This window comes from Eurosta solidaginis, chromosome 4, assembly GCF_040869045.1.
Source record: "Eurosta solidaginis isolate ZX-2024a chromosome 4, ASM4086904v1, whole genome shotgun sequence".
In the NCBI taxonomy this organism is placed as follows: Eukaryota; Metazoa; Arthropoda; class Insecta; order Diptera; family Tephritidae; genus Eurosta; species Eurosta solidaginis.
The window spans coordinates 266,585,025-266,599,910 of NC_090322.1; the positions used below are offsets into that span (position 1 = coordinate 266,585,025).

At 36.7% G+C, this 14,886-nt stretch overlaps 2 protein-coding genes across 23 annotated transcripts in view; both read left to right on the plus strand.

Moving 5' to 3' along the window:
* The window catches only part of rg (rugose), a 796,531-nt gene that overhangs the window by 506,018 nt on the left and 275,627 nt on the right, over positions 1 to 14,886 (plus strand). The window lies entirely within an intron of this gene.
* On the plus strand, positions 1,296 to 6,357 carry LOC137251423 (PRL-1 phosphatase-like). Its single transcript, XM_067785975.1, has one exon. The coding sequence runs from the start codon at positions 3,388 to 3,390 to the stop codon at positions 3,952 to 3,954; it is 567 nt and encodes a 188-aa protein (XP_067642076.1). The 5' UTR covers positions 1,296 to 3,387; the 3' UTR covers positions 3,955 to 6,357.

The window sequence follows — 14,886 nt, forward strand, 5'->3', positions numbered from 1 at the left end:
TCAATAAAATGAAAACAATGAATGGCATGATGCGATATGAAGTGATGTTATATCATTCGATATAAAATGGCAAGTATGATAGAATTTCGTTTTATAGCGTGCCTAATTGGCGCTTATTGGTTTAAACGGTTATCACTGTCCAACAAGGTGCGCCAGTCGCTTCTTCGGTCTGCCAACTGGCGCCAATTGGTCACACCAAGGGAGTTTAAGTCGTGTTCCACCTGGTCCTGGCTGCCGCCGTGGTGTGACGGAAGCGTGCTTCGCATACCACACCAACGATGCTGGGTTCACGCCCCGGGCAAAGCAACATCAAATCCCAGAAACAAGTTTTTTCAATTAAAAGAAAATTTTCTAAGCGGGGTCGCCCCTCGGCATTGTTTTGCAAGCACTCCGAGTGTGTTTCTGCCATTAACAACTCTTGGTGAAAACTCATCTGCCTTGAAGATGCCATTCGGAGTCGGCATAAAACAAGTAAGTACCGTCCCGCCAATTTGTAATAAAAATAAAAGCAGCACGACGCAAATTGGAAGAGAAGCTTGGCCTAAAATCTCTTCGGAGGTAATCGCGCCTTACATTTATTTATTTTTTTCTTATGCTCCAGTTTTTAAAAAAATTTTATTATTTTAAATTTTTACAAAAAGAATGTTTGAAACGGAGGGTTAGTCAAGACAAAGTCGAGTAAAAGGCGAGCTAAAGGCAAGTCAAATTTGAGGCAAAGTTACGCCAAAGTTAAGTTAAGCAAAGTCGAGCAAAAATCGAGTCAAAGTGAAGGCTAAGTCAAGGCGGGTTAAAGACAAGTTGAGTGAAGGTAAAGTAACGTCGATTCAAAGTCATTGCATTGTGGACTCTAAGTTAAGTCAAAGTCGAGTCAAATTCCATTTAAAGTCAAGGCAAAAGCGAGTGAAAGTCGAGTCATTCGAAGCGATTGCAGCAAACCATAGGAACCATTTTAAGCAAACAAATGCTCAACACATGAAGTTTATTAAGATTATACTTAGAGTTAAAATAAAAAAATGTTGATAGCGATTTTAAAAAAATTTTATAAAAAAAAATATGATTTTCGAAGGAAAGTATTCTTTTCTTTTAGCCCATCTGAAATACTCAAAATTTATTAATTTCGTACCATATTGAGAAAATTTTCTCAGTATTTATTATTCGGTTCTGCCAGAACTTAAACATTATTATTTGATCTAATAAAACTCTACATCAGTTAAAAAAATTCAATACAAAATAAAATTATTTTAAATCAACTTACATAATATTCCTTATTTTTTTTTTATTTACAGGTGAGTTGAATCAACATATTTTTGTCAATGTGCTGTACAAGGAAGCTCAAATGGGAAAGATTTTTGTCAATTCGTGAGTGGTTATTTATTAAATGTATTTTATGAACTCCAAATAATTTGGTTACTTACATACTTAGTTGACGCTTAAGCGTTTAAACGGTCATGGTAGTCTAACATGGCACGCCAGCCGCTTCTTCGCACTGCCAACCGGCGCCAATTGGTCACACAAAAGGAACTTAAATCGTTTTCAACCTGGTCCTTCCAGCAGAGTGGGGCCGTCCTCTTCCTCTGCTTCCATAGGTGGGTTCCGATAAAAATATTTGCTTTTCATTCATATAACATGGCCTATCCAGCGTAGCAGTTGTGCCTCGCTGGACCATGCTGATGTCTGCATAAAACTTGTACAGCTCATCTTTAATTCTTTTTTGGTACTCGCCATCGGCAACACGTAGAGGTCCATAAATCTTTGGAAGAACTTTTCTCTCGAACATTCCCAGAGCCTCTTCATCTGATGTTGTCATTATCTTCACCATATAACACGACGGTTACGGTAAACGACTTTTAGAGCATGATTTTCGTTTGCCGAGAGATGACTTTACTTTTCAATTACCTACCTAGTCCAAAGTGGCATTTATTGGCAAGAGTGATTTTTCGCTGGATTTCAGAGCTGGTGTTGTTGTTAGTGTTAATGCTGATTCCCAAATAAACGAAGTCTTTTACTATTACCAAATTATGTCTACCAACAGTGGCGTGGTTGCCAGGGCGTATATGCGCTGACTCGTTATTTTGCAAAGCCGTATAAGTTTTGCGGGAAAGCCAAATTCGGACATAGCGGCATATAGGCAGCTCCTTTTCATGCTGTCGAAAGCGGTTTTAAAATCGACGAAGAGTTGGTGTGTGTCGATTCTTTTTTCGCGAGTTTTTTCCAAGATTTGGCGCATTGTGAAAGTCCGGTCGATGGTAGATTTATCAGGTCTGAAGCACCACTGATAAGGTCCAATATTATGCGATATTAAGAGGGTTGATTCTGCAATAGTTGGCGCAGTTTGCAGTATCACCTTTCTAGTTGACTGGGCAAGGAGCTCTTTTTGTTGTGCTCGCTTTTAATGTAGCCCTGTAGGCAGCGTCTTTTTTTCGATTACATCGCGGTATACTTCATCGCACCAGTTTTGTTCCCTTGACCGCCGGTAACACATTTTTCCCTCGGCGGCGGTACAAACTGCTTTGGATATATACTCCCACTGCTTCTGCATTCCATCGGGTTGCGATGTGCTCTCATAGAGCAGGTGTGAGAGCCGAGTTGCGAAATCATTGGCAGTTTCAGCCTTTCGACTTCTAGCTTTTCTTGTGTTTTTTGTTCCTTGGTTTTACCTGCGCAGAGGTGGGCGCGTATTTTGGTTGCGACGAGATAATAGTCCGAGTCGACGTTAGGTCCTCGTATCGTGCACACATCTAAAACACTGGAGGCATGCCGTCCGTCTATCACAACGTGGTTGATCTGACTGCGTGTATTTCGATCGGGGGACAGCCATGTAGCTTGATGTATCTTTTTATGCATGATCCTCGTGCTGGATATGACCATGTTTCGAGCATCCGCAAAGTTAATCAGCCTCAGTCCATTATGAGCAGTATCATTGTGTAGCCTCAACTTTCCGACTGTGGGGCCCAAAACACCTTCTTTGCCCACCCTGGCCTTAAAGTCGCCAATCACGACTTTAATATCACGGTGGAGGCAGCGCTCATATCTGCGTTCTAAGCGTTTATAAAAAGCGTCTTTTACCTCATCGTCTTTATCCTCTGTCGGCGCATGGGCACAGATGAATGGTATATTAAAAAAGATTGCTTTTATTCATCCACAGTCCCGAACTTCAATACTTGGCAACAAAGTACCCCTCCCACCACGAATCTGACCCGACACTGCGCTTTTTCGTATGGCTACACAATAATTTTGTTAAGTGTTAAATTTTTGAAAATTTGTATTTGCTGGCAATACTTGTACGGCTTCTCAAAAACTGTCATTGATATTTTGAAATTTTAGAAAAATCATTGAAGCTATTAAAATCTCATCAGTCTCTTGCAATTTCAGTTTAAATCCATTATAATGGATAATAAAAAACTAGACTCAGTTACCAAACTAAGAAGCACTAGCCCACGAAGGGTAATCGAACGTTCTCCATTTCCAACGGAAATCATAGAGTTTAAGGGAATGCGCTTTCTGATCGCTGATACACCGCACGAGATCACCATAAGACCATACATTGAGCATTTGTTGCGTAATAATGTGAAAGTGTTAGTTGGCGTATGTGGTGTGAAACATAGCTTAGCTCCATTCCATGATGCAAATATCGAAGTTAAAGAGTTACGTTTCGCCGAAGGAACTTTACCAGATGAATCTTTAAGAAGACATTGGTTTCGAATATTGATTGCGAATAAAAGTGAAAATCCGGATGGTTGTATAGCAGTGTACTGCAATAGCGGTTTGGGTAGAGCGGCTTTGTTGGTTGCAATTGCTCTAATTGAATTGGGTATGGGTTATGAGACAGCCGTGAATGTGATACGAAGCAAAAGGCGTGGTGCTATAACTGAAGCACAATTTAACTTTCTAAAGACTTATCGTGCTGAAGCAGGAATGGCAGAGCAAAAATTTGTGAATTGCGGAATGCAGTAGATATAATTGTAAAATGATAATAGTGGTTAATGAAGTTATTTGATAGTTGTTGGATTATGTCTCTGTCGTATGCCGGTAGTCGAGAATAGGGTAAATAATTTAAATATTATTATAGTAATAATAAAATATCTGAAAAAATCGACGCCCAGCTGGAAAAAGTTTCACTCTGTAATTTTACATGAATTTTCTGTGTGAATGCGAATGCGAGTGTTTTCATTTTCGCGTTTCCAGTTTATATATTTTTGTGTTAAATTGTTTTTTCTTTATTTCTCTTTCTTTTCTACATTCGTTTTGTTTTTACAACATTTAAGTTATTTCATGACAGCAAGTAGGCGCATTGTTTTAAGATTTTTAAAAGCAGCATTACAGCGTTACTCAAACCAAGCACTTCAAGCTGTTGCCCTACTCCAGTTTGGACACAAGCGCCATGTTAAAAAAAAAAAAATGGAAAAAATAAAGCAAATATAAATGGCAGCATACTTTAAGGCGCTAGCGAGCTTTAACAAACAAAGCTTTTGCACTAAATGTACACAGGCGTAACTGGGTTTGCTTTAGAATACACACTTATATGTATATACAGTGGAAGAATATTTTTATGGGCAGAATGATTTCTGCTCAGTATGGATTGCAGCCTGTTTAAAAATCATTGCATGTGAAAAAACTTTTTGCAACATTTTGACCCATTCGCATTGTCAAAAAGAGATCGCTTTGGCCTCATTTGAATTTATAGTTAAGCGGTAACGGTTAATGTGTACAAAAAACTATTCGCTGGAGACTTCTAACTAGGATGATCTCCGAAAAACTCTCTTACATAAGTAAAACGTAAAAGGCCATATAAATTAAAAAAAAATTGCCGCCTCAAAGTGTGCAATCTTCTGTTAACCAACATTGCTGTTCAATTGCACTAGTGAATGTCTCATCTATCATTCCGAAAGACCAAGAGAGTTGGCGAGTACGATACCCCACTCCCTGAAGCCCTGCCACCCAACTTTTGCAAAGGAAAAATGGCATTATTACGGACAAAAATAACACGGCGCTGAAAAACGATGGCCGATTCGCCGATTTAAAAAGTTTGTTAAGAGGATGCGTGCACGAGCATTTGCCTGCGATTAAAGCTTAAGGCTTGCTCTGCCTTATTTATTATGAAGGCACCAATTATCGCGGAATAAGTCCGCTAAATGCAGCATATAAAGTAAAGAACTGATGAACCTACCACCGCGGCTCCATATTTGGTAAAGTACCATCATTTTGTCGACTGCAAAACAGCTTTTTATTACTTACTATGCAAATACCCAGCTCTATAAATAACACACCACACCTGTCCTGATGTAAATTTCAAAATCTTAAACGATGTCTTTAGAAGCTCGAATAATCCAAGGTTCTGCGGAATGGCATGTATTGAACGGGGCTCAATTAAGAGCTGTGGAAGTTTTATGTAGATGAATATGACAAGATTACAACAAGTACAGGACCAAAAAAAGGTTCCCTGGTTAGGACATATTATGCTTCGACCCAGAACGTATTACTTTAGATACCCTTATTTTTAAGCAGAGGAAGGGGGGGGGAGACCTCCATTGGGTTGGGGTTCGAGGGAGAATTTTCTCTCTTATTTCTCCCGTTTGCCGTCAGATATCTGGCGTGACTTGTTACATACCAATTGATGAATGAATGACGTATGCGCCTAAAAGTGTGTGTTATACAATTTATAACAGGACTGGAATTATATTTAAGTGTTGCGCCTGAAAATACCACCATTATATTTGTTGTAGCACTACAGCCATCCCAACATAAATTTGGGATTATGTTATAGACTTTCTTGATTTTAAACTCAATTCCCCACGGAATGCTAAATTATGAAAGGTTTCATTTTACTTGAGTAACCTAAGCATCAAAAAAAAAAAAAAAAAAAAAAAAACCCCGCTTCACTCGTTGTCTTGATTGCAGTCGAAGTCTTATCTTTTAGCCCGTGCATTATTTTTTTCGGTTGCCTTTTACGTCCTAAACAATTAATATTCACATGTCTAAGCAATGTAAAAGCACATATAAGCGACGTCGAACTTGCCGCTGCCAGGCAGGCAATGTCAAATGAATTATTTATGCTTCATAGAATATGTATTAAGACGATTGAACGTTAGCGTGTCACAAATATGTACGGCTGGCCTACTTACTCATATGAATACCCTTGAAACTTGTACATATTTTCCTTTCGTAAGTTAATATTTCACTACGGGTTCCTCGTTTTTCCTTACTTGGAAGTAATTTCGATTATTTATCGAAAAGGTGTGCTACCATAAAAAATATTGATTTGTTTTCGAGCAAAAATAATGGTAATGATTTTAGGCGCAACCTTTAAATATAATAACAATGTTGTTATACATTTTATAACACCTACTTTTAGGCGCATACTTCCTATGCGATTTTTCCGGTGCATAAAAGGTCATGTCAGATAGGTTCCCTCGACCCCTAATCCAATGGAGGGGGGACCTGCTTATTATGCTTTAAAATGGGGTACCTATAGGAATACATGCTGAAAAGAAGCCCTCACCAGTGAAGTATTTTGTGGACGGCGTCGTGTGGTGGCAGCGTGCTCCGCCGACCACACCGATGAGTCTGTGCTCAAGTCCCGTGCAAAGGAACATCAAAAATTTGAGAGTTTTTTTAGTTAAAACAATTTTTCCAAGCGGAGTCGACCCTCGGCTTATTGATTTGCTTTTAAAAATGTATCGATTTTTTACCAAATTTTTATCGAGTTGTATAACGAATTTCTTGTCGGCGTTCTATCAATTTGCTATGATTTGAATATCGAAAAGTTTTCGATTACTTAAGTTCTTATTAATTTGCTTGAATACAAAATCGAGACACCTGTAACACGTCGATAAGATTTCAATGAGAAGCCGATGACTAAGCGATAAGAAATAAATAAATAATATTGTTGCGAATATGAGTGACACTAAGTGATACTCACATCCCTAGTCTGATGCTAAGTAAATGAAGTCACAACAACAATAAAGCAGACAGTCACTTGTATCTACATAAACGAATAAATCATTATGGCTACACATATGTACGTACACGCAGCAGAGAAGAGATGCACAAACACATGCAAATATCTGAGATGCTCCCAAAAGTATGCAATTGTAATTGTTGAAGTGTCGCTCACAAATACACGCATATGAGAAGTTATATACGTACATCTGTAGTTATATTCCAGTAGTAAATTCTGGAAGCGCCTATAAGATGCCACGAGGAAATCACAGAGTATAAAAGCACCAGCGGTAGAGGAGCTATAAGCAGTTTGGATTAGGACGCTATCTAGCGAGCAATAGCAGTATTATTTTAAAAATCAGTTTCATTTGAGCTATCAATCAGTTTGGTTATTAAGCAAGCTATTCGTTGCAAAGTATAAGTGTTATTGTGAAGTACTTTAATAAAGGCCTTTTTCCATTATTCAATATTGGAGTTATTTATTCAACAGTTTAGCGATACGAACGTTGGCAGAAGATTGCAAATAAGGGGAATTGCAGTAAATTCGTTACAATATATAAAAAATCGATAACTTGATTATAGCTATACGCTTACATTAGCAACCGATAAAAAACCGACGAAGTTCCTCTAAAATGGCCCAAAATTATTTGTTTTTGATAAAGATACCTCTGTTGTTTAACTTCCACCCTTGGGCGAGCTTCATTTAATTTAAAAACATGAATTTACTAGAAGTACACCAATTTTGGCGAGTATTTGGTATTTTCACTTTTTTTTTGGTGGGCATGATTAGAAAAATGGAATATGTCAAAATAAACGTAGCAGATAAACAAAGTTTCATCAGCGATAGGTAAAACAGTAACTGACAAAACATTAGTGTCTTTACTTCCACCCAGCTGTTTTTGTACACAGCATGTTATTATTTAAATAGCATAACCGTAGTGTAATGGCTCCGGCATGGCTGTGAAACTGATTCAGATTGAGACGTTTCCGTCCGTCTGTTACTAATCGAGATAACTTGATCAATTATCGCATTATCTTTCCCAAATTTTGTATTAATTAACACTACCACAAAATCTGTCGTGTAGTCGTGCACTCAAATATTTTGCTCGCAACTGTTTATCAGTTTGTCTAAGGCTATCATGGCAAGTTAAACTTGAGCTTGCAGCATCAAAAAAGATGGCAAACAACAACGAAGATTTGTTATAACAATAAAGATAACACAATTTTTAAAACAAACCAGGCGCATACGCAAATCCTTAGGCAAAGGTGAATTGAAGGATAACAAACGTGTTATATGTATTTATAAGCACTAAAGAAGAGTATAAGCCAGTGAAGAACAGAGAGTCAAGTGCGTGTTATTTGAAGGCATCAAAGTTTATACATAAGAAGTACAAGCCCAATCGGATGCGCCTCTTGTAATTTTGATACGTTTTAATTCTGCTCCCTTGAAGTGCTTCATTACCTACTGAATAAACAGTGCCGCGCAACAGCAAATTATGCGGTTAAAACTGCTCATATAATAACTAGGGCTTATTACGGAAACCGCACTTTTTGATTTGATCGGCTTAAACTTTCAGGCCCACAAGAAATATTAAAAGTAGGTCAAGAGCCATGCACACATGTCGATACATTTTTAATACCAAACCGATAGCGCGCTAATAAAAAATTGCTAACACAAATTGATTACTTTTCGATAACAAATTAATAACGTTATAATAACAAATTAATAACGTTTCGATAACTTTTCGATATATTTTCGATTAAAAACAGAAAAATCGCCAATCAAAGTAGCAATTTTATGGCGCTTCGATAACAAACCGATAGCAGATAACAGGCTTATTGCCCGCCAATAGCAAAGCGATAACTTATCGAAGAAAAAACATTTCTCTCATATCAACAGCTATCATCCGGTGGCAAAATCTTGAGCCAGATATATAATTTTGCATGTAAATGCAACAACAACGATTTGAGCCAGATAAATCCAGATAGAAGTCTGGTTCAATTTGTGAGCCAGATAATTTGTTAATTACTTCTTTTTAGGTTGGCAACGCGGTCTTTAATATACCTACTTTTTCAAAAATAGATGTCGCTGCTTAGCCTTTCGCCGTATGAGTTAAATGAAAAACAGCGGCGACATCTACCTATCACATTTCACGTGTGCGAAAATTTCACGACATCTGCTTCTCAAGTCTCTCAATGATCCAGAGCATTCCCGTGAGAATTGAGGGTGAGTCGGAGCTGTAAAACTCACTGAAAGACGGCAAACGTTAACGCTTATATTGTTCCCACATTACCGGACATTGTAATAACTACACTAAGTCTTACATTCTGCACTTCTTTCATACACTTTCAAAGACTACGCTTACGCTTAAACTTCTCTTTCGCTTACATTCAGAACTCCCCATACTGAGTAAAGCTACTTAATTAAAATTCGGAGGCATGTTGCTTTAAAAGTATGCAAAGATCGGACATTTCGCGAAGGAGTACGACATAGGGTAATACACTGCTCAGTAGACATATCGTCTTTTTACGGTTATCTACAATTGGGGTGAGGAAATTAAAATATCTAGACAATAAATTTATCACGCACCAAAAGCAATTCTTTAACGTTTTCGCAAAAACTAAAAACACAAGATTTCCACAACTTGCGAAAATGTAAATGAGGACTAATGAGTGAAGCTGATAAAATAATGATTAGCTTCACTGCATCAATTATTGCGCAAATCTATCATTTTGATCGTTGTATGCTATGCACATCATTAAACGCGGATTTATTCCATATACCTATATATGTACATATGTACTAACCTAAACACAGCGGGAAAAGACAATTTAAACATGGCGGTGACGCCAAAACCATGGACTAGGCAAGTTGCAGCAAACTCAGCAAATGTCGTAATTTGTCATTATGGCACAGGATGTTGAACTCATCAAAGAGGTTGCAGTGAGTCTAAATAGACGCATAACAAGTAGAAGAAGAAGAAGTGCTATAAAGAAAGGGGACGCAAAATCAGCACTTCAAATGGCACCGCAACTCATAGCATACTACAACTAGTACTTAGTAATTATGTATGTACATACATACATTCGGGACAAAAAAGCAGACTCAGACGTAGACGAGTTGGCTGACAACAACAACAACAACAACATTTGACTAACGACAAGAATCCATCAAATATTTTAATATAGCGAAATATACTTCTATTGCAAGATTGTGTGTGTATGTACATGTATTATGTTTGTACTTTTCATAATTTGCATATGTAGTGACATTTCCGTTGCGTTTGTAAGGCGAATGGCGCTCTATGAAGTTGTTTGTGAGACATGCTGCTGCTGTTGCTAATTTTGTTGACGCACAGTGGTCCTATTTTGTGGCAAATACGAATGAATCCCGCAGAATATAAAAAATTCGAATAATACGCAATAAACGCGAAGTGTTGAGAAAAAAACCAATTACACTGAAACTTATTCGTACCCCTTAGAAGACGGGTACCGATGCGTATAAGAGATATTCCGTTATTATCATTTGGTAACAAAAAATAGACTTGCTTACTTTCAAGAGAAGGTTAAAATACTAAGACGAGGTCCACGTTGAGAAACCTCTGTTTGACTAAGACTCCACGACGTTGAAGGTCGCCCGTGTTAGCTGCCCTAGCGTAGTTAGAATAACATGGTCGGAGCTGTAACATTTATATAACTACACCCAAAAGTACGTTACCATAAAGCGATACAGGGGAAGTTATACATACATACATCTGCAGGAAGTCGTAAGCTAAAAGCATTTCATCAAATAAGTGTAAAAAGTTTTTGCATTTCGCTGGCGTATCGTAATTTTGTGCTCCTTGTAGGTCAGCAAACCGACTGTCATAATATTTAAGCCAAAGAAATTGTTCTAAGTCACGCTGCGTTTTGGGGATTGCTGCTCAGGTACTTTCCGCCTCAATGAGACTATCACTACACTGGTCGGACAATTGGTGGAGGGACCGTTTATAACATTACCAGTGGGCTGGTGCCCATTAAGTATGTTACTACCATTACTGCGTAAAACAACTCAGCTGTTCTGATACCTTTCTATAATCACTACTGATCTTGGCCACTGTCAGTTGCTTTGCTGTACACGCTTTCGCTCACTGCCGCTTAACTAGCCTTCTAAATTGGCTGGGTGCGCATTTTATAATATCGGCCTCGCAGATGCGATTGCATGCCTTTTTTAAAAAAAGGTTATTTTTTATGCGCAGCAGTTGTGGGTTGTACGGGGAGGTGCAGAGCAAAATAATTGACCATACGGAACATCAATATCGTTGAGAACGTACGTATGAGAAAAGTTGCCTTTAGATGACGCTGCGCTCTCATCATTTTTTTCATGAATTCTTAATTTTTCTTTGACCTGTTGTAAAGGAGCTGAGCGTTCAAGGCTGCCCTCAAGTGGCCCGAGGCCCAGGTTAATCCTGTTTTTTTTTTTCTTGTGTGAAATTTTCATAATAATGCGTGTGAAAGTGATATCGGAAGAGGCCCGTCGAAGCTTAGAAGAAAAAGGGTGTGGAAATGGAAGACAAAAAAAAACGACATGGATAAATATATAGAAGTTGAGAGAAGGAGGGGTAGGAGAGGAAAGTAATACGTGAAAACTAAAGCGCGACTAAAACTTTAAAATTTTCACTTTAGCAGATTTACTGCTCTTTCTACTTTCAAAATCTCTGAAAACAACTTCTTAAAAATATCCCACTGCCTTCCCGCAAGTTTTTGTGCAAATTAGAGCTTTTCTGCCATTTGCCTTGTCACCTTCGACCCCCGCAATGCAACAGCGCTCTAATACACATTCGCGCGTCTAACCGCACACACAAATACACACACCCACACATATTTGGCAATATGTGTTTGCTAAAAGGGCGTTATGCATGTGAACTCTTTCCCATTCATGTGCGTTTTTCTAATTGAATGCTTTCGTCTGTGTTGGTGTGATAGCATGCATATCCCTAAAGAAATGTCTGCTAGTGCTTTTATGTATTTATAAACTTTTGTGAAAGAAATCACTGCTACTGTGTGCTTGGCTCAAAATTTATATGTCGTGTGATGTGTAGTTCCGCATTTGCTGGGCCGTTTATTGTTGCGCTTACTTTGACACAAGTAAAAACGTTGCTAAACAAGGAAAAAAAGAAACGGAAATAAGAAGAGGAAGATAAATCGGCATAAAAAAGCACATCATTATCGCATTTTATGTGTTTAAATATGTTCAAAACACGAAAGCAATGAACAAATTTGCCACAACCAAAATGTGAATTCAAACATTAAACAAACACTAACAGCAGTAACAACAAAAATACCAAACACAACCGTAAAATCAATGTAGTGTATGAAACTGAGCAAATGTGGCAAAAAGTAACGGGAAAGATTGTGAAATTTAAAGCACCGCGCCAAAGGTTATACATACGGTAAAATATACACAATTGCTTAGTACAAGTAAACATATATATACGAAGTCGCTTGTTCAAGTATGGCAGAAGCTACAGCCGACCTCATTGCGAGCAACTAAAAGTAGGTTTTTTTAAAGAAGCCCGCTCACAATCGCTGCTTCTGCTGCGTCGCTGTGTCGCGCGGTTAACGAGTCGTGAAAGGGCCTTTGGCACTTTGGGGTGTGTGCACTCGTTAATTTGTTTTTTTTTTTTTTGCTGAACGGTTGTTTGCTAATACATCTGTATGCGTGCGTTTCCGCTAGTAAATGCTGCCAATAGCAACATAAAAAATTCATATAAAATCTGAATGCTATATATTTAGAGCAGAATTTCCGCTTATACTCTCAAGTGCTTTGAAAAAAGTCTTCGCGAAGTGTGTAGCGAATTTATAGCCCCAGGCGTTTAAAGTGTATGCTTGTATTGGTGCTTTCATGTCTGGCTTGTGTAAAATTGAAAAATAAACATTCGAGCAAGTTGTTAAAGTAATTACTTATGTTAATTTGAATTAAGCTGCTGAACTTGAATTACATTTTTTTTGTTTACAAAATTTACTATTTAACAGCCAAAAAGTTTCAGCGTCATTTACCATGGTAAATGTCTTATTAATGAGTCGCATGTACACCAGCGAACAACAGCAGTGGCATTTTTTTAATCAAATTTTGTCATTCCAATTCTTCGATTTTTTACTACAGATAATTGAGGGAAAAACTCTTATGAATTTCGTAACTCAAACTATGCAAACAAATTTTTAAAATAGGTTCGAAAAATTTCGAAAATTTGAGAAAAGTTTACTTTCGAATTTCTTATATAGAATTTTTTTATATAGAATTTTCAGAATTTTGCCGTTATAAGAATTTATTTGTACTTATTATTAAATTTTTTTTCCAATGGTGTTCCAGATTTTCTTCCATGTATAAAATAAAACTATACGCCATATTTATGGAAGAAAATCTGAAACACCATTCTGAAAAAATAAATTGTCGAAAACCATTTCAAATTTAGGGAGACTTAGAACTTACACTTTGACTTTTGATTTGGCTATCAAGCCAAATACTCAAAAAAATTCAGAAAATCTTAAAGATGAAGTTTAAAATTTTCTCAAATTTTCAAACTTTTTTGAATACGTTTTGTCTTTAAAATTAAAAAGGCAAAAAATGTATAAGGAAATAAAAATATTGGTTTAACTTAAATAATTTTTATCGAATATTAAAAAGTTTTCCCTTCAAATATTTTGGCTTAAGGATACCACTCAAATGATTTTACTCCAAGGCGTGCTTTCTAAGCTTTAAATTTTTGCCTTTTTAAACTTAATCTTAAAAGTTTATTCAAAATAGATGAAATCACGCTTCACGACTTGGAATGTTACGCTTCAATATCGTTTCAAAACTTAGTCTTAAAAAACTTTCAATGTAACTTCCGATTAATTGAGTTATTTGCTATTATAGAGTGCTCAGACGATGAAGTGACAAAAAGTGCTTTTTAAGCTTTTACATTTTTTAAAGGTTTATTCAAACATAGCTTGGAAAAAATTTTCAACCTAATTTGCTCCTTGAGAAGCAAATAAGTTGAAGAAGATGCACGCATTTTCGAGTAAAAAAATTTTAAATAAATACTTAACTCCAAAATTCTCTCACTCAATTCATTCATCTTTAAAAGCGATATTTTTACTCTCCAAATTTAACTCAACTTGTTGTATTAAAAAACTTGAGCCAAAGAGTTCCACTAAACCAATTTTTCCCAGATATCTATGTTCCAAAAATCGCGCTCAAAAAATTTTTTAACTAAACAATTTTACTCAACTTTTTTAAGATCTTTTTAATGATTTTACTCAAAGAAATAAACTTTTCTATATTAGTCAAAAATTGCGCTCAAATATACGAGTCAAAATTTTTCAACTGAAAAAGTTAATAAAATATGTGATTTCGAAATTGTACTTCAAAAAATGTTATCTAATATTTACGGTTAAAGAAATCTTTTAAGAAGAATTTCAGGAAAAAATGATATCGCTCAAAAAGCTACCACCAATATCTACACTCAGTCCATTCATACAAAGAAAAACAATTAACAAAACACTAAAAAAAAAAACAGCCGTTAAAGCGGGCTCGTATCATGTTATACGCTTACGGATGAAAACCAATTTCACTCAAATAATACATTATGAATCTAATAAGTACTTGTAGCCACCATGTCACTTATTATCAAAATCCCAATCACATTTTCAGTTTTATTGCGATTAAAAAAAAATGAATTCGATCACGGATTGCATAACGCGGTTCAGGCCCAGTTCCGGACAACTCATATAATTTCATTGTAAAAATTTATCTATACAACCTCCTTACTTAAAGCCCAAATTTTCAACAAGAGAAAGACTCAAAAACTATCACTCAATAAGCTCGACGCTCAGCCGATAAGTTGTGTATTCCGAAAAGCCACTAACTCACAACGTCACAATTTTTCAGTATAAGAAAACACTCAATTGAATAAAATTTAAAAG